Genomic DNA, 21,276 nt, shown 5'->3' with positions numbered 1-21,276 from the left:
TATTTGGTTACCCACCAAGTTGCAGCAAAACCGGATGTTCAGTGTACTACAGCCCATCTGACAGCAGTAATCATCAGTCTTCAGTGGGTGGAGGAGGTTAAACCAATGAAAGTAGTTATATGTTCAGATTCTGCAGCTGCAATACAAAGTATACAATCCGGTCACACAGTACGAGAGGATCTGTTAACTGAAGTTTATATGTTATTACTGAACTTACAACATTTAGGAACAGATGCACATTTCTGTTGGGTACCGGCTCATGTTGGAATAGAGGGAAATGAGGTTGCAGATAAACTTGAGAAAAGAGCATCAAACAAAAATGATATTTTAGAAAATTTGTTTTGGGAGGTTAGAAGCAAATTCAGTAATACAGCACGGAATTATTACATCTTGGCAGGAAATCTGAAATAATGACAATAAGGGTAGAAATTACAACAACATTCAGACGTCAGTCAGAGTGAGAAGTGATGGAAGTAAAAGTAGAAAAGAAGATGTTACGTTCTGTAGATTAAGGTTCGGACATACAGGACTCAATGCCACGTTATACACGTCATGAAAAAGACAGAGTGGGATAAATGTCAGATATGCAACTGTAAAGAAAGGGTTGAGCATGTGCTGATAGAGTGGAGGAAGTTCAGGGTGGAAAGAGAAAGACTGAAGGGCAGAGTGGTAGATACAGGAAGGGAGTATCAAAGGACTGTTAGAGATAGGGGACAAACAAGTTCAGGTTAAAAGGGCTTTATTTACTATTTTGAATTGAACAGGTTTAATATCCAGAATATGAAGTTTATTTTAATTTGTTTCTTTTTTAATTATTTTATTTTATTTATGAATAACATTATTATTGTGTTTAAATGGTAACTGTCATAAAGTCATGATGCTACACACTCCGGTCAAGTAGGTGGCGATATGCACCTTAGACGTTGGTTTGAAGTCCGCCATTAAACTGAAAGAAGAAGAAGAAGAAGAAGAAGAAGAAGAAGAAGAAGAAGAAGAAGAAGCAGCAGCAGCAGCAGCAGCAGCAGCAGGAGCAGGAGCAGGAGCAGGAGCAGGAGAAGCAGCAGCAGCAGGAGCAGGAGCAGGAGCAGGAGCAGGAGAAGCAGCAGCAGCAGCAACAGCAGCAGGAGCAGGAGCAGGAGAAGCAGCAGCAGCAGGAGCAGGAGCAGGAGCAGGAGAAGCAGCAGCAGCAACAGCAGCAGGAGCAGGAGCAGGAGAAGCAGCAGCAGCAGGAGCAGGAGAAGCAGCAGCAGAAGAAGAAGAAGAAGAAGCAGCAGGAGAAGGAGCAGCAGAAGGAGAAGGAGCAGCAGAAGGAGAAGCAGCAGCAGAAGGAGAAGCAGCAGGAGAAGGAGCAGCAGAAGGAGAAGCAGCAGTAGAAGGAGAAGCAGCAGGAGAAGGAGAAGCAGCAGGAGAAGGAACAGCAGCAGGAGAAGGAGAAGCAGCAGGAGAAGGAGCAGCAGAAGGAGAAGCAGAAACAGCAGCAGAAGCAGCAGGAGAAGGAGAAGACCGACGGGGACGGAGGTTAGCGACACAGCGCTAGTCAGAGTTAACGGTCAGTTAGTCAGAGAGTAAACTGAGTTTGCCTGGAGGAGAAGCTGCTGTGGTTTAGTGAAAATGTCTAAAGTCCAAATGCTGAGATCTTTAGTCAACCAGCGACTAACTGCGGCTGATGAAGAGATATTTGGTATGTTTAAAAGAACAACATCAGAGTACGAGGAGGAACTTTCTCGTTCAAAAGAGGAAAACAAGCGACGACGGGAACTACTGGACGCTGTTTTCAACCCGGAAGTCCGGATACAAAGAGCACGTGAGTTCACTTTATTTCTTCTCTCAGTTCTCAAAGACTGTTCCTGCACCGGCTGATAACTTTTCAATATAGTTTGGAGTGCGACTCTGTTGCAATGAATCTTTTTATTTTTCTTCCTCTTCTGATTTGTTCTGTCAGCTTCTAGATGACAGGACATATTTCAACTTGAAGTACACGTTTGTTCTCTTTGATAACACCACGTGGATTCTGCAGCTTGTTGAATTCTAAAACGGTTCATATGTTCATGGTCACATACGTTGATTACATTACTGTATTATCTGGTTCCATTGATACTCTGGAAGTGTATGCACAGGAGACTATTTGCTCATCACTACAATGTCTTTGTAACGCCTCCGTGTGTGTTTACTATTTTCCTGCAGACGTCCAGCAGCTGTTGGTGGTTAAAGAAGAGGTTCCCCCTGAGCAGCAGGAGTGGCAGTAGGAGCTCCAGCCTGGACCAGGAGAACCCAGAGCCCCCACACATTGAAGAACAGGAGGAACTCTGCACCAGTCAGGAGGGAAAGCAGCGTCAGGGTCTGGAGGAGGCTGATGTCAAGTTCTCTTTCACTCCTGTCAGGAGTGAAGAAGAGGAAGCTCAGTCCCCACAGCTTCATCAAAGACAAACTAAACCGATGGAAACAGAAGATGATGGAAATGACTGTGGAGGACCAGAACCAGAAAGGAATTTGGATCCAGATAGACATCCAGAACCAGATACTGATGAGACGACTGGGGACTCTTCTGACACTGATGACAGTAGTGATTGGAAGGAGACCAGAGAACCTCAGTCACGTTTAAACTCTTTGAAACCCGATGACGTCCGTGTCAGTGATTCAAGATGTAGCGCTGGTGCGAAACTTTTTAGATGCTCTGAGTGTGAAAAAACATTTGGCAATAGTGGACATCATAAGATACACATGAGAACCCACACAGGAGAGAAACCTTTCAGCTGCTCAGTTTGCGGTAATAGATTTGTGCGCAATGCATATCTGAAGGTACACATGAAAACCCACACAAGAAACAATCCTGTTTAGCTGTTCTGGTTGCAGTAAAGTTTCCGTTTGTGATAAAAGCTTTCTGCACAAGTCACCTCTGAAGTTAGACATGATTAACCATGGTTCAACTACACTGATTTCAATACAAAAAGTTGTGCACAGAATGAGCGCCAACTGTACAGTTTTAAATTGTTTTGATGATTATATTGATGATTGCTTTGTTGATAAGTTTGAGCCGATGATTTTACCTGTATCAGTATATTGTATTTAAATGTTTTCATCAATACAAACCAAAAGGTTTGTGTATTTCACTGGTTCATACAGTTTTACATCGCACACTTGGTTCGTCAGGATTAAATCCATCTGTGACTGGAGTGTGACTCAGTAGTTCTTTATCTCTTTGCTGCTCCCATTACTGGTATACAATTGTCATCTTGTCCGACACAAACCCATTAAAATGAAAAAAAGGGTCCTCAGAAAACTATCTACACAAACCAACAACATCCTTATCTCGATCAATAATTCCGTCTAGTTGTTCACCAGGCCGACACATTCCTCAATCTGTTTACGACTTGTTGATACTTTTTTAGATTGCCGGTGGCTTTTCTTGATCATACCATCATTGTATCCTAATCATTGTGCTCCACAGGCCTCTTGTTCATGTGTATGAGCACTTTTGACAGCTCAACTTTAGGTAACCATTAAACAGGCCCCACCTTTGACTTTATCACACAGCTCCAACACAATATATCGGGATTGATGCGGCAGCAAAGGGAAAGAGACAAAAACAATAAATAAAATTTCAGTGAATCAAAAGACAAGCTAATGATGCAGAACAATCAAAGAAAAACAACTCACTTTTTTAGGAGGGAAAAGACAATAGCTCAATCATAGAGATGGAAATATGTCTTTAATAGTAAATGCACACATTTTATGTCACTCTCACACGGAGGCATCTAAAAAATACATATTACAGGGAGGAACTGAGACAGAGCTCCAGTATTTATCCCACTATGACTACGTCCTCCTCAGGGAACTCGTAGAAGGGAACCTCCAGGTTTAGAGGAGCGGGTCCCTTTCTTATCCTTCCTGAAGCATCGTAGTGGGAGCCATGGCACGGACAGTAGTAGCCTCCGAAGTCTCCGGCGTTGGCGATGGGCACACAACCCAGATGGGTGCACACACCGAGGACGATGACCCAGCGGGGGTTAATCACTCTATCCTTGTCATGCTGGGGGTCACGAAGCTCCGCCAGATTCACACCCTCCTCTGCTGCGATTTCCTTCTCTGTGCGGTGACGGACAAACAGGGGCTTTCCTCTCCACTTGAAGGTCATGTTTTTGCCTTCAGGGATGTCAGCGAGCTTGATCTCAATCTTGGATAAGGCCAGGACATCTGCTGATGCGCTCATTGAGGAGACAAACTGGGTGACCACTGTCTTGGCGGCATACACACCAACCACAGTGGTTGCTCCGGTGACGAGGTAAGAGAAGGTCCTCCTGGCCTCACTGCTCTCCTGCGAGGACTTGTTGGGGTCCGTAACCTCGGGGCGACGGTAGTCTGTAAAGTCGGGAATCTTGATATCTGTGTGGGCAAGGCGGATCCCCCCAGGAGCTGGAGAAGAAACACAAGATGTAGTTTTTAAAAGGCACGAGCAGTAAATGGGCAAATTGTAAAATATTTGGTATCTTACAAAGAAAAAACATTTAAAGTAATTATTCTCTGTCACACTGTGTCCTCCTATTTAAGGCTCAATTAATAGTAGATATAATAAAGACTAGATGAATTGATCAGGAATTGAATGATAAAGACATTTATAAAAGAAACATTTTGGATTAAATTGATACTGATTAATTGTATCCCTAAGCATTAGTCGTTATAGATGACTGAAACCAGAGTAACCTTTTTTTTTCAATTGTCTCATCAATCGTGATTGCTTCCCCCACATACAATACAACACATCAGATCTGATCAGTTCTAGAGCTACAAATCATGATACTGTCAGTACAGCTGATACTAATTGTTTATTTCAGTCCAAGCTCGAGATATTCAGGTTGATGAGCTGGAACCAGCTGAATATATGTTGTTTTCTGTCGATCACGTAACCGACTAATAGAAAAATTGTTAAATTGGAGGCAATAAAACCCGAACTGAAGAATCATAACAACTATCTGTAGATTATTTCTTCTGCACAATAACCAGTAATACGCGTATTATGTAACACAATAAGACCTTTCACTTGTATTGGCGTGTGAAAGCTAAACATAAATACGTACTTAGCTGTTTAAATCCCCTTAGTCTATATTTATATACGTAAGACTTTTTAACCATAGTTGACCTTCTATCAGGTTACATATATGTCAGTTACAACACAGCTATTCACAGCTGGTCGGAGCAAGTTATTAGTACTAGCGTTAGTTTGGACACATTAACGGCAATACAATAAAGATGCATCAAATGTACACGCTGTTAAAATGAACATGTTAATTAATCAGTATGAAGTATTAAGTTGCATCGTCAAATCAGTACCACCGCAAACTCCGCCCGTTACATCACACGTTATAGCCACTAGTCGGCCTTACCAGCAGAAGACACCAAGTCCTTGGCAGCAGAGGACCGCAGGCTTTTAACTGTCTGTTTTGTCGCCTGCAAGTACGGGGAAAGAGCCCCGGCACGAGCAGACAAGGACATCATCTTTGCCCAGAATAAGGGACTTCCACGCCGAAGCTGCGGACACTACACGACCTTGCGAGTAAAAATCTGACGTGCACCTCTCTGATGTGCTTTACTAGAAACTCCCTCCGCCCTCTCAACGTTCCGCGTTACATATGATCTGATCGAAGTGTCCCTTTCGTTTTTATCTTGTATATCGAGTAATTATATTATTTTACATGTATTAATTGATGCCATAATTACACGTTATGTATTCAGTGTTGATATATGGCAGTATTTTTGTCTAACATGGTTGAAATCATACAATCATTTAAAAATAACGGCTATTTCGGTACAGGCAGTTTTCTAAGGCAGCTGTATGCAGGGGTCCTCATGATGTAAACAAGGGTCCTCACACAAAATATGGAGAGTAGCTACACAATGGTAACCTGAGAGAATAAAATTAAATAAAAATGAAAATACCAAAAAGAAAGCTATTCCTCCTAATTATTTTTGCATATGTGGCATTTTCACTCTATGCTGCATATAATGTCTTCTTCAGCACCAAAGTCATCTCCCGTGTTCACAGGGTGGTGAAGAAAGAGACGGGGGCTCTCTCGGGTAATTACACTTAGCGTAACCGTTATCTAGTCTCGATTGCAAATACACTGTTAGAACGTCGTTTCGTTTTTATGGTGACTAAGATGGAGGAAATGTGTGCCTATAAGCTATAATGGAAATTGTGTGTTGTGTTTGCAGGTGGTGTCAGAGATGGCGGTGCTGTTGCTCCATTCCTAGCTCGTGATTGGAACCCGTGGGAGGACGAACAGGTGGACTACAACTCCGCTCTGACCAAAAAGAGGGAGGCTTTCAAACAGCACCTGAGTCGAATTGACAAGAACAAACCCAAAAGATACAGGGTACAAATCTGGGGTAAAGCTGCCATAGGTAAGTCGTGGTATTATCTAATCTGTCTGTCACAGATTTGTGATTTGGGCGTGAAATGACAATTGTGTGACATCACAGTGCCATTTTCATTATTACAACAACAGATGATTGTAAAAATTGTTTTCCTTTATATTGATTTAGATAAAAAGATTTTGATTGATGGTTTTTATTGGCCTCTGGTTGTGTTAATTTCAACATTTTTATTGCCATTTATTCAATTATACTGTGGAACAGAATGTTGTACCTCCCTGAAGATGAAGGGCAAGAAATACAGGAACGAGGCAATACAACATAACAAATGGACAGTACAGTCAGAGTGTTACGTATAAAGGAATACAGAATACAAACTGAACATCATATAAAAGAGTTAGAGTTAGAGTTGTGTGATGAAAACCGGCAGCAAGTCTAACAGCCTGAGGAGAAAACCTCTGGTAGCACCTGCAACTTGGCCAACATTTCTAACTTGCATTGTGCAGTCATGCACTGTTAAACATCACAGATCTTATATGATGAGAACTACCAAGATAGTATTATTTTGTACATGGTGTGGAGAAGTTGAATGAACATTTGAAAATAATATATATTATTGAAAAGTATTACATTTCTAATTACATTTATTGAATTGAATTTATCTATGAAATAACTGAGAATCAGTTATTATTAAACTACAGTTGCAGTGTAATTGCAGAGGGCAGGAAGATACTTGGTGAAAAAGACGACCAGTGTTTGGAAAGGGGAAATTGTATTTTACATGCAATTGATAAAATAGATCTTTAAAAAATATGTAAACAATGTTGTTAAGTAAAATGTAACTGATATCTTAATTGTCTTAATGTCTAGAATTAAAAAGATTTTTCTAAAACAAATTGTGGAGGGGGGGGGGCAAAAGTAAATTTTATGTATAGTAGAAGATTAATCATATAAACCAGATTAAGAGCACAGATATCAGAGCACCAAACACCAAATTAAACTATGTATCAAACATGTTTTGAAGGATTGTTAAAAAATCCCTCTAACTCATAATTCTTCCTTACTTGAGACAAAATTCTTGCATTAGAGAAAGGGATACCACTATGATGGTTGAAGTGACAATACCTACAGTATATACACCTGGTAATACCAGGAGTGTACAGACATAGACACAGACACAAACTACATACAGTTAATGTATGCTCTTCTGCGGAAGCCAACGGTACAACATAATGGCACTGCACATGTTGACGTTTTAACTCTGGTAGTAAATGGCTGTGAACGCTTCTCTTCTCCTCAGGGATTTACCTTTGGGAACATATTTTAGAGGGACCCCTCAACCCTACTGACAAGATCGCACAATGGCGAGAGGGAGAACTGCAGTCAGGAAAGATTGATTTCAGGTAACAAGCCAAACATGGGAGACTTAAAAACCGCCAAATCCAAGCATGTCATCTGCTTTTGGGTCTCTGTGAAACACACCACATCATGTAAAAACCACTTAAGACACAACTATCAAATTGACTCGCTCTCCCTCCCCTCTTGCCTCTCTGTCTTTAGTTTCTACACAGGTCCTGCTGTGGTCCAGGGTCATGTCCCTCTGGATATGAACAGCCTGGTTCTGGTTCTGAATGGCCGCGAGCAGCAGAAGGTCTCTTATTCCACACGGTGGCTGGAGCATGTCCAAGCTCTGGTACATTCCCACACAGTGTCACACGTGGCTGTGGTGCTGCTGGGGAATGAGCACTGCAACAACGACTTCATTGCCCCGTACCTAAAGAGAAATGGTGGATTTGTGGACTTGCTGTTTGTGGTGTACGACAGCCCCTGGGTCAACGACAAGGATGTCTTCCAGTGGCCTCTTGGTGTCGCCACGTATGTCATTTCTTACTAGTGTGTGTCAGTGTATGTGTACATCATTAGAGCTCAATATCAGTACATTAAACTGTGGGTTGTACTTTCAAATGAATGGCTTTGTCTAACACATTGCTCTGTTTTGCTTGTCTCTGTGCAGATACAGGCAGTTTCCTATGATCAGGCCTAATGCCCAACTGATTACCTCCAACAGGCCATACCTCTGCAATTTCCTAGGAACTGTTTACAAAAATTCCTCCAGAGAAACTCTTATGCAGGTGCTGAAACAATCTGGTCTGGATAAGGAATGCATCACCACTGCCAGGGAGAAGTAAGTCATTGTTTAGGACTGATATGGAAGAGTTCAGTTATTCTATTTTCTTGAAATGACTATATTGCTTGTATATTGACTTGTTTTAAAAAAAAAAGATTGATTTTGAGAATATCAAGAACTTCTCACTAAGACATTTCTTTTGTATCTTTTTAAACATAACAAATAATTGATATTATTTTTATGATACAACTGTTTTTGCCAACAGTCATTGGGGTTCTCACATTTACTGAGACATCAAATTCAAGGGCTTTGAAATTATTTTCAAGGTCTTTTCTGATGAAATTCAAGGAGAAAATCTAAAATCTAATATATTTGTCCTCTTAACTTTAGATGCTATTCATCAGTCTTGATTATTTTGGTTCGAGTTGCCTAGTTTTGGAAAAATCGACCTCCTTCTCTCGAATATCATGGTACTATACTGTATGTTGGCTGGTGGTGCTTACAGCGCCCCCAAAAAATACAAATTTAAAATCACAGCAGCAATGTCTCTCTCTCAGACCTTGTTGTGAGCAGTTTCATGTTTCATTCAAACATAGTTCCTACATGAAACTGCTCACAACAAGGTCTGTGGATTATCTTGAGTTACCAGGTCGTGATTTCTGGAAAGAGACATTGCTGTTGAGTTCCATTATATTGGAGAGATGGCCGACATCTCTACGGCCAATACTTCTAAAACCAGGCAGCTCACATCAAAACAATCTCGATAAACAGCACTACAGGTAAGAGGAAAAATATGTATTTTAGATCTTGGGGTGAACTGTCCCTTTTAAAGTAATACATCACAGAGGCTGAAGAGGTCAAACCTTATATTATTAAACTGAACTTTAGAATTCATTTTTGCACAGAAATGTGGACTGTGGATTTTGTTCCCCATCACTTATACTGGACTTGTGTTATATGCTTTACTTAAATGTAAGTAGTTTGCAAACTTTGCACGCGCACAGAGGGCAGCGGTAAAAATGCATTTCTCTGACCTCCTGTATGTGGTACGTAATGCAGTTTGAGAAGAGTTTTGTTGGTTCTTAATGTTGCCAGGGAACCCTGGTGTTATCGGTAGCTACCTCTTTATGTGTTTAGACATTTTTAATGTTTTTGTTGTTATTTTTTTACTTATTAAATTACAAATGGGGTTGAGGTGAGATATCTACAATATGAATCATCTGATTGGAACAGTGCTGCGATATATCTTGCATATTAATGTGTTCCTTGCCTCAGGTGGCTCCCTCAGGAGACAGCAGATAGCTTGAGAGGCTATCAGACAGCTCTGGCTCAGAGCGAGCTCACTCTCTGCCCAGTCGGAATCAACACGGAGTGCTACCGCATCTACGAGGCCTGCTCCTACGGCTCGGTGCCCGTGGTGGAAGATGTACTGACGCCTGGGACCTGCGCGGCCGGGTCCAGCTCCCCACTGCGTCTGCTCAAAGCTGCAGGAGCACCCTTCATCTTCATCAGTGACTGGAAAGAACTGCCGGCCATCTTGGAGAGGGAGAGAGGGATGAGCCAGGAGCAGAGGGTGGACAGGAGGAGGAGGCTGCTGGAGTGGTACGCCAGCTTCCGTCAGCAGATGAAGGAGAGGTTCACTGAGGTCATCGAGGAGACTTTCTTCAAAAGCGGCTGACGGTGTTTCATAAACAAACATTTAAAAGGTATACAGGGGTAGACGTTCCATAATGGTTTAATTTATTTTGTGGTTGGTGGATAAATGTGACATACTACTGGTGTTGTGAGCCTGATGATGTTCAGTGTAATATTCTTGTGCGGGTTATTATAAAACCATTTGTGTGTGTTGTAAAGCTGCCATTACTAGTCATTAAAGGGCCCCATGACATTAGTGTCATGGGTCATGTTTATCATGTTGATGTTTACAACGGTGGAATGTCCAGGCGTTTAGAAATACTAAATTATACTGCCTTTGCATTTTGAAAGATCATTATTTCAAAGATTATTTCAACCATGTTTTATATCTGTTTGTACACACTTAATATTGTGATTTTTAAAAAACACTAAACATACGGAGTAAAATGAGATGTTATGTGTTTTTAGGCCTCATTTGAAAATGGTGCTTAGAGCTTTTATTTTGTAAGCCACTTGAAAATGGATGTTGTTGCTGTGGCATGTGACAATGTTCTGATCAAAACATAACAAAGGACTTTCTTCTTTGTTCTGTTTATTTTAGTGGTGTGCTGCATGGATTTTTTTATTTTATTTTTTTTCGACAGTGCAAGCCAATAAATTGGAGTGTTGTCCTGAAGAGAAATGAGTGGATGTGCTTGTCCTGTGCATTTATTTTGTTTACACTGCAGATGGCGCTGTGGTCCAGGTAATTTTTAGTGGCTTCAATGATCTCAGATGAAGGTAAACGCTTTTTGAAGTTAGGCAGAAATAAATGAGCAAAAGCATGGGGGAATCTTTGTTAAACTTATACCTAGACAATGTATTTAATCTGCATTTGACTAATTGTCTTTTTGGAATATAAGATGAATAACTTCTTAACAATAAAATACATGTATAACGTATTACCTATATTGGCTTACTTGTGCATGGGTGTATCTAGGAAATACGGGGCCCCTGAGTATGTTTCACCTGGATGTTTAGAGGCCCTCTGCTGCTGTGGGCCCCTTTATATATTACTGGATATCTGTTTATTTGAAAAAATTATCCTGTGTTTGTGATTTTTCTTTGGATTAATTAAGGGCAAAAGCAACTGCAAGTCCTTACTGTCATTATGTGAATTTAGTTTGAATGACACATGTAAGCTTGGGTATTTGTTTGTATGAAGACATAAATAAAATGTTTGGTTTTCATTACAAGTAATACTAAGGAGAATCATAACGTATACATTACTACGTTGCAATCTGTTCCAACTGTTGTATGGATACATACAAAAAACTTTATATTTGGGGGCAGGGGTGTCAGTCCACTGGTGTCCACTATGTGCGTGCAGATCCCTCCCTCTCCTTCCTCTCCCTGCTTGACTCCAGCTGCTGTGTGCTGCAGTCGGCCGGCCCTGTCTGCCTCTGAGCCTGCTGGGAGTTAGGGGGGGAGAGAAACCGTCGAGGGAGAGCGAGCAAGGAGGGAAGTGAGTGTGTGTATGTGTGTGTGCGTGTCCCAAACTGGAAACCGCTACCAACAAGCGCACACCCGCGCGTCTGAGAGCGACTTTAAAGACCACCGGATGGGTCGTTGCCACTACTTTACAGAGAGCCGTGAAAACCCGTCACGGAGACCCTGAAACTTGCGTGCTTGTTTTTTTCTTCTTCTTCTTCTGTGGTATAGCGGCAGCGCTGTTGCGCCGCACCGACTGCTCTGTTACTTGAGAGGATTCATTGGTTGGAGCAGCATTGCGCATTGGCCCCGCTTAAAATCCACTGTTTATCCAGAGGGAAGAGGAACAACGAACGGTCAACGTTTCCCTCTGTCTCCAAGTCGAGCTTGTTGCAGAGTTAAACTGCGCCTCTTCTTTCCCTCGCGTTCATTTTTTTTCTCGTCCTGTGTGGGATGCGACCGCTGCTGTAGGACTCCTCGCTGGTTGACAGTTTTTTTTTTTTCTCAAGAAGTTTACAACAAGCTTCGGACGGAAAAAAGACAGAAAATGTCCACGTCGAGATTCAAAAAGGATAAAGAAATCATCGCGGATTACGAGAGTCAAGTCAAAGGTAAGGCACAGTGAATGCTTCTCTGGGAAATGCTCGTCGGAACCGCAGGAAGATTAATTGGGATAACGTTAGATTACCTGCATGAGTCTTTAGCAAGTGGTGTGGTGTGTTAAATAGAAATAAAGTTAGCAGTATGTGGCCTACTGCACTGCGAACAATCATGTTTAACACGGACATATCTTCATATAAGTTGAATTTCTGTAGAATTACTTCACGGGCCTAAAACTATTTTGTGGTAACGTTATTTAGGTCTGCATTGCAAGGGTGTGAACTTAATTAGCAAAGTAAAAGGATTGGTGACTGAGTTCAGGAGTGGCCTGTAGTCTTTTGTTTTGCAGCTTTGCACGTAAAAGCTCATAGAGGAGATCACCATGTTTCACACATGAAGCTTCTAGTTGAATGTCCAATCGGATTACAATCTCTTTTTTTCCACTCAGACCGTTTTTACTGCCACTTCTTGGTCTGGCGCATTTTATTGTGTTGACGTGTTTAACAACCTGTTACTATCAGTTACTGCGCGGTTCCCACAGCATTGCAGCGTGGTAATGAGACTGAGGACGGGGAGAGCACATGTTCAGACAGCACACCTGTATCAAGATTCAGTGCGTTGCTCAGGGGCACTTCAGAAGAGCAGTCAGATTGTGCGTGGGGTCATTTTTATTTACCCGTCTATGCCTTTTTCTGTTTATACAGACTTCACTCTGAAGCATAACACTGCAATGTGTGATTTAGAAGAGTGTAAGACTGCGTAATGATGCCACCCTAACTTATCTCGTCTCCTCTGTCAACCCCCCATGCATGCAGAGCAGAGTTTATTCCCAGACAGACCAGCACAGGAAAGAGGCTTCTGGGTAACCGTGGGGATTTGGCCCCCAGCCAACCAGCTCTGTTCTTCATGCTGAAATACCACCTATTCATGTCCTCTGTATGCAACCTTAAATCCAGAGAAAGGGGGAGGTTAGCTGGGGTCGGGGTGGGGGTTGAGAAGAAAGGGCACCAGTGCTGCTTGAGGAATTACAAGATCGCATGTAGTTGAGCACAAGCTCTCATTTGCAAGGAATGTTCAGCAACCTTTGAGGATGACTCAGGGGTTTGGGCCTGTGATACAGGATGATGCTCAGTCACGGGGGATGCTGACCAAGAGATGACGGAGCCTCCTGTTTGTCATGCAGAACCCAGCGGGGCGATAACAGCGACCTGATGCTGCTGAGAATAGCTGTTGCTGGAAAGGGCCGCTGGAGCCTCGGTGAATCAATGTTACGGCGTGTTGTTTTGTTGAAGATGCAGAATTCAATTCTGAGAGTTATGTACTGAGGCTTGTCATGCATTGTAAATATTCCTGTGAGGATATATATATATTTTTTAATCCGCACAGGTTGTGCCTAGCTATTTGCATAATGTACCGTACTTGTTCTTTTTGCATTGCAAATAGCTTGCAGGTTATTCACTTTGAGAGTTGCTTTATTTCTTATCAATCATATTTATTTTTTTAGTCATTTTTGATTGTGCCTGAGGCTCATCTTTTGTGTTGCATTTAGCGTTGACGACATATCATCATACTCGGCTCACTGTAATTAACCATGGAGAGACATTATGATGGATATATTCAGACCTACTGGAGAATCTCCACAAAATGTATGCTTCTTGTCGAGCATAACGATGCCCATCTTTAGCAGGTCGGATGACTCCTGCAGATGCAGACCCTGTTTGTTCTGGAACAATAGCTGCCAGACTTAAGCAGTGGAAGAAAGTGCATTCAGTCAACATTTAAGTATTCTGTTTCAGAGCAGCTCCTGATTTTGCAGCTGTGAAGTGTTTTATGAGTTAAGAGTTTGCAGTGATAATGAGTGGGATCACATCTGCATAGTAGCTGTGATAGCCAGAGGCAGATTGTGGTGAGCAGACATTGATTACTCAAGAAGTAGAACAACAAGCAGCCCAGAACACAACCGGAGCTGACGTTTTAGATCTTTTTTGGCCTCCATCCTCGCTGTCTCACAGTTTGAGAAATGTGTTTAAATTCTCACAATATTTAGTTAAATATCTGGCGGCCAGTTGGGGCTCATCTTGCATAACATTTGCCACATCATCCTGCATTATGCAGATGTACACAAAACATTTCCAGTTTTTTGGGAATCATCTTTTTTTTTTGATGATGACAGCAACAGTGTGCAGACTAGAGTGGCATTGTCATTCAAAGCAGTAGAAGCGAGGTTTTTAATGTCGTTTTCTACGATGGCTAACGCCACTGTTCTCAAGCCCAACTTGTCATTCAGCTAACATCCACTTGTTAAGTACCTCCAACAGCTTTTTTAATTTTTTTTTATTATATAGACCTCCCACAGATTAAATTAAAATTGATGTCATTTTGGCAATTCAAGGAACTTCTTCTATTGAAAAAGCTCTGTAGCAGGGGGATTTAATTTTTGCTAATTGGCAAAATCGGCATCTACATCAAGACTCAGCCTGTTTTGGGAAAAACAAAAACATTAAGAAGATTGGGTTAAGACAGTGGAATTTGTTTGTGCTTTATGGCGCACATCGGTTGCAGTCAATTTCAGCCATTTAAAGCCAACTAAGGGAAGGTTGTGGGTACATTGGTATTCTCTGTGGGCCTGCGTTGCTGTGGATAAGGGCATAGCAACCCTGCTGTGTTTTCTCTTGGGCAGAGTGTTGGTTTGATGTCAGGCTGTGGCTTGCTTTTTGTGGCCCGGGGGAGGGGGGTCGTGGCTCTGGTGGCAGGACCCCTTGAACCTCTGTCAGGGGTCCTCTCCCAGATCATCATAAAGGAGGCCCTCTGTGACCTGCCTTCACTGCTGTTTGAAATCAGAGCCCTGCCCCGCTGCATACTCACACACAGTGGTCTGCCCATGTTTGTATGCAGGAGGATTAAAGGCAGGAAACTGCTCTGAGGTGTTACGGTCCACTTATCTTTCAAATTAAAGGGAGACCCATCAAGTGAATGAGTGGGGAACAAATAACTCGTAGATATCACCATGAAACCTCTCCAGTTGATAACTTACCTTACATATTTTGTAATACAAGTTTAACAAAATGTTATGTTTAAATAGCATTATGTAATCTAGCTTTTGGTAAATGTAGGAGAAATCTACAGATGCAAATAGAAAAAGTAGTAAAAATAAACACCTAAATGTGTATTTTGAATGTTTCTTTGCACTCGTCTAAAGGTAGACATGTTATGGACGCAAAATAGCCTAAAATCTAAAAACCAACATGTATTTGCCAGGGTTGTCTGCCCTATATAGGATTTGTCCTGTGGTTAAAAGTCATTAAATTGACATCCGTAATAGTGGAAGTCAACGTTGTTCTGTTGCGTGGCAGAGGATGAGCATGTATGTGTTGATCGCTGTCCATTACACAATCCAGATGTCACACATATGGGACATCTGGATTGGGATCATGCAGTCGAACTGTAATTTTGCTCTAAAACGGTCTTTCATGTTTTTGTAATGAAATAAATCCAGCTTGTCACCAGACTTCAGCGTGTGATGATGTGGAGAGTGTGGTGTACCTTCTCTCTAGAAGGTTCTTCAGGCTCATCGTGCTGAAAAAAGCTATACTGGATTATAAACTAGGAACACTTCACAATACGTAAACAAATAGTCTCCTCAGTGGAATAAATACACTTGCAAAGTGCTTTTTGCAGAAACGGCCAATAGCCATTTCACATCAGACGTTTTTAGTAAAATATCTTGATGTTCACCACAGGTGCCTCTGTGACTTTTTTTTTTTTTTTTTCATGTTTTGTTTTGCTTATAGTATTGATTATTCTACCAATTATTGTTTGAATCATAGACTGTATATAAGAAGTGGTCGTAGTCATCGTGACGTCACCCATTGGTTTGTGGATGGCTGTTTTGAAGCCTGGAGTTTGGCGATTTTGCCTTTTGCCATATTGGATTACGGCCGTCGCCATGTTGTTTTTTGCAACCGATGAACGAAAGTGACCATATTTGGAATATGGAGTAGTGACGAAGGATACGTCTCTGGTAGCAGCAGCGACCTGTCAACCCCAGTATGCCCGCCCTAAAGCATACTTGGCTTTATGGTCTATTCTACTCTAATGGGACCATCATTTACTAAATGAACATCATGCTGTATTGAAGAAGACTTGAAACTAGCGATTGAGACCATCAACTCATGTTTACAATGTTTACTGAGGGAATTAATGAAGTAAGAAGTAGAGTCATTTTGTCATAGACTTCCATACGATCAGACTTCTTTTTGCAACCGGAGGAGTCGCCCCCTGCTGGTCAGTAGAGAGAATGCAAGATTTAAGACACTTCCGCATCGGCTTCACTCGGCAGAACCAGAGGTTGCCTCCTGTTTTGAATGAACTCATTCATTACATCATCATCAACTTAAAAATAAACCTTAACATCGCAAGTTCCTTGAGTCCAAAGCTGTGTCCTCAAATGTATTCAACTTTTAAATATTTAAAACAGGATATTAGAGAAGCTGGAGCCAGCTTGTTTTACTTAATGAGTAACTTTGGTTTGAGTAACCATTGACTAATAGATTGGTGGAAATAATGGTTGATTGTACAAACTAATGCTTTGTAACAGTCTTTTCCATCTTTATGAATAAATACACTTTGAGAATAGAATGATTCTGAAAATTGAAGAGCCGTCAGACTCCGGTGTCCTTAGGTCACCTCTGCTCTCTTCATTATTAAATATTGGCAATTGGGAGTTTGGGTGTGTGAGCCGAGCTGAAAGCAGCTGTCACTATAACCTGACCTTTGGTGACGGTCAAATTCTGTCCCATTAACACCAAGCTGGAGCCACCGCTGAAGTGCCCCTCCATGCAAAGTCATTCAGAAATCTGCCGGGGTAAATGAGATGCCTTAAGGTGAATGGCAACTTGGGAACCACTGCTGTTGTGGGCCGTCCACTTTTCTCAATGTCTTCTCTTTCTGGCCTTCAGCTAATCTAAACAGCCGTGATATGTATTTCTGGCACTCTTATGATGCTGCGTTTTAACAGCTTCTCAGAGGTGTTGAGGCTACAGGTTGCAAGACTAATGGAATCCTAAAGCCCCCTGGATCTCCACATCAGGCATCCATCCACACACTTACCATCTGACTTCACTGCCCCTCCTTCTGAAAATGTGTGTGTGTGTGTGTGTGTGTGTGTGTCATAGTGTGTTTTCACCCGGTGGTATGGCACGGGGTGTGGCACTGGTGTGAGTTTGTGCATGAGCGTGCATTTGCATGGGTTGGTGAATGGTTATTGACGGAACCATCTGTGGCCGCTCACCCCCTTTTTTTGCAGTTTTAATATACTCTGCTGAGCACAAGCAAGGCTTCACCCTCCCTGCAGTGCATTTTGTTGTAGCAATGAAGGCCACCAGGACGCCGCCCCCCCCCCCCCCCCCCCCCCCCCCCCCCCCCCCCCCGACCCCTCACCTCCCCATCAACACAAAAATCCAAACCAACCCCTATCCATGCCCCTGCATCCCTAAACCAAACAGAAATGCTGCAATTCAAGTGTCACTGTAGCAGATCAAACGTAACAAGAAGCCTGGTGTAATTGACCCATCGCTATATTCAGGATGTAAAACTGAGTCAGCAGTGAAAACAGGCTAAACCGATAAAGAGAGAAGCTCCATCCCAGTGTAAAGGTGAACCACCACATCACCTGGGGATCGAGACAGAAGACGATTAACACTGTTCCCATAAAGCTGGATAGGCAAATCTGAAATGATGCTTGAGAGAGAGCACGAGAGTTTATGGAGCAGAGCGGGTTAGTTGTCAGACCCTGGTTGGAGCTAGTTAATCAATTGGCCAGTCTGCGTTTGAGGGGTGGGACTTGGCAACGGGTAAATTGTCTCCAGTTGTAACCCACGGCGGTATTTAATTTCTTCAATTGAATTGATCAAATGAAACCCACTCTAACATGCGGACTGAGGCTGTTCTACCTGTGAATGAGTCATTCAGAGTGCCGGGTAATGAGCTGGATCAGAGCCAGTGTGTAGCTGTACAGTTTTAGTAGGAGGTGCAGGGTGTTAATGGAATTGGACTGTGATTAGAGAAAGCAAAACCGATGAATCGAAAAGTGAAATGGGGGAGGGGGGGCTTTGGAGAGATTTTGGCAACTTTCTGGACAACTTTAGTTCCTTTGAACCTCTGCTGGGGAACAGCAGATGGACAGACAGGAAGGCAGACAGACACAGTTTGGCCATCAGGCCATGCTGCTGTCTGCCACCCAGTGGGGCTGGATTAAGGGGAAGGAGATTGGGGGATGGGAATCGCCGGTATGAGGTCAGCGCTGGAGTAAGTGAAGATGGAGGTTATAAGCTCTGATCTGGTTGACTTGTTCTAATCTGCTTCGGAGTGTGTTCAGCCCGTTCATCTGCAGAATCTAAGCCGTTTATGTGTCTAGCGGTGGCGAAAGCTTTTTAAGACGACCGCAAACACGCTTTAAGTGAAGTCTTTCGCGTTTCTTTTTTCCTGCTTTCTCTTAAACAATGGGACATCTGCCACTTCGGCTAACTTTTTCCTTCCTGTGTCAAAGCTCTGACTGCCCACGACAATCTGTTCACAGGCTGTGGCTTTTGCTTGACTCAGGTGTCCCAGTCGAATTAACCTTCTGGGAACTGAAGCTGAGCTTGATGTGGTCCTATGTTCTCCATCCACTTCACTGTTAAAGCCTCAATATGCTCAAGATGTTTCCCCAAGTCTATATGGGACTGCTCCTGGTTACATTTGCTTTATATTTATGGATGGGTTGGAATACATTGTCTAACTTCATTTTTACCGAATGCACACTAGTGAGTCATCAAATCAGACACTGATATGCTCAGAGAGGAGTTTTATAAGTGGATATCACTGCTTATACATCCACTCCACTAACTTGATTATGAGCCAAGGAAGGCACCGCTCTCATTATTGCAACAGGCATGTTAAGAATTTAATCAAGTTAGCTTACTCACATTAAATTTGTAATTGTATTAAGTGGTGGAAAATTGCAGCCAATATTTTTGGGAGACAGCTAAAGTCCACATATATTTATTATTCCTGTCATCTGCAGATTACCATACAACCCTCCAGATATTAAAGGTGCCCAGTTGAGTTTAGACTCAGTGTTATGCACCATAACTCTTATTCTAAAATAAGTTGTCAATGCATTTCCTTCAACATAAAACATCTACAAAGACACTTGTTTTTGTATTTTAAATCCAGCATTGCTTACACTCATGTTTACTAGCTAGAAGTCTCAAATATTTCACTTCATTAGAGCAGTGAGACATAAACCATCCAAAACCAAAGTGATGTGCCCTCTGTAACAACTAAAGGATGTACAGTCAGTCACAACCTAAGTGCTGTATTCACATTATCTGATCCCGGGCTTTCACTTGTGCCTGTAGGTCTCTCTACATTCGACCGCCTTCAGCTGGCGGGTTTCCCAGCTTTCCTCACACAATGCGACTCAAAACAATCAACTGTTTGGCAGGAATGACAACTAAGCAGCTTTTATTGTGCTGACAAGTCAAGCCTTGTCTGCGTTCATCAAATGGCTATTCATATTTCCTGCACCTGACAAGGACGAGCCAAATTACATTAGCCGCTTTCTGTGTTATGGCAAAAATGCATGTTCTTTGATCATTCCCACTGTATGCTTAAGTTGGTTTATAGTAAATGTATGTAAATATTGTACAGACATTTGGAGCAGTCTTCACATTGGAAGACTGCTCCAGAAATTTCAATTTCCAATCCCTTATGTTCTGCATAAATAATCCAATTCTGACCCAAAGTTATGAGCCCTGGTCAGACTAAATCAATTCTTCATGTCAACAATCCAGCTTCTTTTATCCTCTGGGACCTTCTCTCCCTAAAGTTTGTCTTCTGAGGATGACCGTACATCAGTCACTACAATTTCTTGCAAATTGCATAACATTTTTAAACGCTGCTGTAAGGTAATTTCTGACGCATACAAAAAAAATCCTCAAAGACGTTTTGGTTATGAAAAACAAGAGGCATTGAATGTGATTTAGTGTAACGTTTCACTCAGTTTCTCCAAAACAATTCCTCCCCCCCGCCTTCTGTCGTAAACTCTCTCACCCATCCACCCGTAACTCTGATGAACAGAAGTTTAATTTACTGATCGTGCGACTCCTCCCGGTCCCCTCCCCCCGTTTTCCTTTTCTTTCTACGTTGACCTCGTGACCCGAGAGAAGAAGGCTTTGAGCCGGCTGCCCTCCTAATCAATAGCCAGAGACCACCCCTTGAGGCACGGCTGCCATGTTGGGCTGCTGCCCTGAGGAAAAGTTTCAGGGGGGGGGGGGATATTAAACAAGAAGCTGTCAATGAAATCTCAACTACAGGCTTCATCCCCTTTGTGTCTGCCAGCCTGATTGATTATAGCTTAAAGCCAAGACGCCAACCCTGCCTTTCATTTTCATTATAATGCAGTCTCGCTGCTGCCGACGTCCCAAAATGTCTACACTGTCTCATGTGGTAACCTCTCCCTCGTGTCTCTGGTTCCCTCAATGCACTCGGGTCTGTTTTTAGTAGCGCAAAGAGGAGTTGGAAAGAGTTTTCCGTGGTCTCCGCTCTCAGCTTATCAGCCTCACAATGGAGGCTCATTGTGGGTTACAGGAGGAGGAGGAGGAGGAGGAGGAGGAGGAGGCCCAAGCAGAGTGAGCAGATCTGAGCCGCCCCAGGCAGAGCTTGTGAGCTCTGGCCTGAACTTTCCTCCCCCCTCTCCCCCCTGAGATGGAAACAGGAGCTATAGCTGTGGTTTCATCCACGAATATGTGGGGTGCTTGAAAAAAAAAAAGAAAAAAAAAAAAAAGAGCCATTTACGGATAAAGATGTCAGCCATGCTCCTCCTACTCGCTGTGTCCCACTGCCAGTGATCACACATGGAGAAAGTCTCAGTTCTCCTCTGGCTGCGTTATGTCCTTTCTCACTCGCTCAGATTCTGAGCCTCAAAGAGTTTCTCCTTGGCTAAAGTTAAACAGTAACATAAACTAAAGGTGAACGATGAAGAAGTTATGTTATTAACGCATTTGTGAAGCTTTTACATTCCCTGAAAACTC

General features: G+C 42.5%; 3 protein-coding genes and 1 long non-coding RNA gene across 5 annotated transcripts in view; 3 read left to right on the top strand and 1 right to left on the bottom strand.

The window, feature by feature from the left end:
- Positions 1-1,005: 1,005 nt before the first annotated feature.
- On the top strand, positions 1,006-3,174 carry LOC137881527 (uncharacterized). Its single transcript, XR_011103868.1, has 2 exons — positions 1,006-1,804; positions 2,185-3,174. It is a non-coding gene; the product is annotated as an uncharacterized lncRNA (long non-coding RNA).
- A 516-nt stretch (positions 3,175-3,690) lies between these two features.
- On the bottom strand, positions 3,691-5,600 carry LOC137881526 (cytochrome b-c1 complex subunit Rieske, mitochondrial-like). The gene is made up of 2 exons (XM_068723507.1): positions 5,382-5,600; positions 3,691-4,413 (listed from the first exon to the last, which is right to left on the bottom strand). The coding sequence occupies exons 1-2, from the start codon at positions 5,491-5,493 to the stop codon at positions 3,803-3,805; spliced, it is 723 nt and encodes a 240-aa protein (XP_068579608.1). The 5' UTR covers positions 5,494-5,600; the 3' UTR covers positions 3,691-3,802.
- Positions 5,601-5,852: 252 nt separating this feature from the next.
- On the top strand, positions 5,853-10,822 carry rxylt1 (ribitol xylosyltransferase 1). The gene is made up of 6 exons (XM_068724045.1): positions 5,853-6,072; positions 6,211-6,399; positions 7,670-7,772; positions 7,930-8,244; positions 8,384-8,554; positions 9,773-10,822. The coding sequence occupies exons 1-6, from the start codon at positions 5,925-5,927 to the stop codon at positions 10,173-10,175; spliced, it is 1,329 nt and encodes a 442-aa protein (XP_068580146.1). The 5' UTR covers positions 5,853-5,924; the 3' UTR covers positions 10,176-10,822.
- Positions 10,823-11,570: 748 nt separating this feature from the next.
- The window catches only part of srgap1a (SLIT-ROBO Rho GTPase activating protein 1a), an 85,353-nt gene continuing 75,647 nt past the window's right edge, over positions 11,571-21,276 (top strand). For both annotated transcript variants that reach the window (XM_068722968.1, XM_068722969.1), the window contains exon 1: positions 11,571-12,213. In XM_068722968.1, coding sequence (XP_068579069.1) covers positions 12,150-12,213 — 64 coding nt within the window. In that variant the 5' untranslated portion in view covers positions 11,571-12,149. The remainder of the gene's footprint in view (positions 12,214-21,276) is intronic.

The sequence above is a fragment of the Cebidichthys violaceus genome, unplaced genomic scaffold (assembly GCF_023349555.1).
Source record: "Cebidichthys violaceus isolate CVI_PGR_0920_01 unplaced genomic scaffold, fCebVio1.0.p SCAF_3, whole genome shotgun sequence".
Lineage (NCBI taxonomy): Eukaryota > Metazoa > Chordata > Actinopteri > Perciformes > Stichaeidae > Cebidichthys > Cebidichthys violaceus.
Note: the sequence above shows the minus strand (reverse complement) of the source record. Positions and strands in the feature narration are given on the sequence as shown.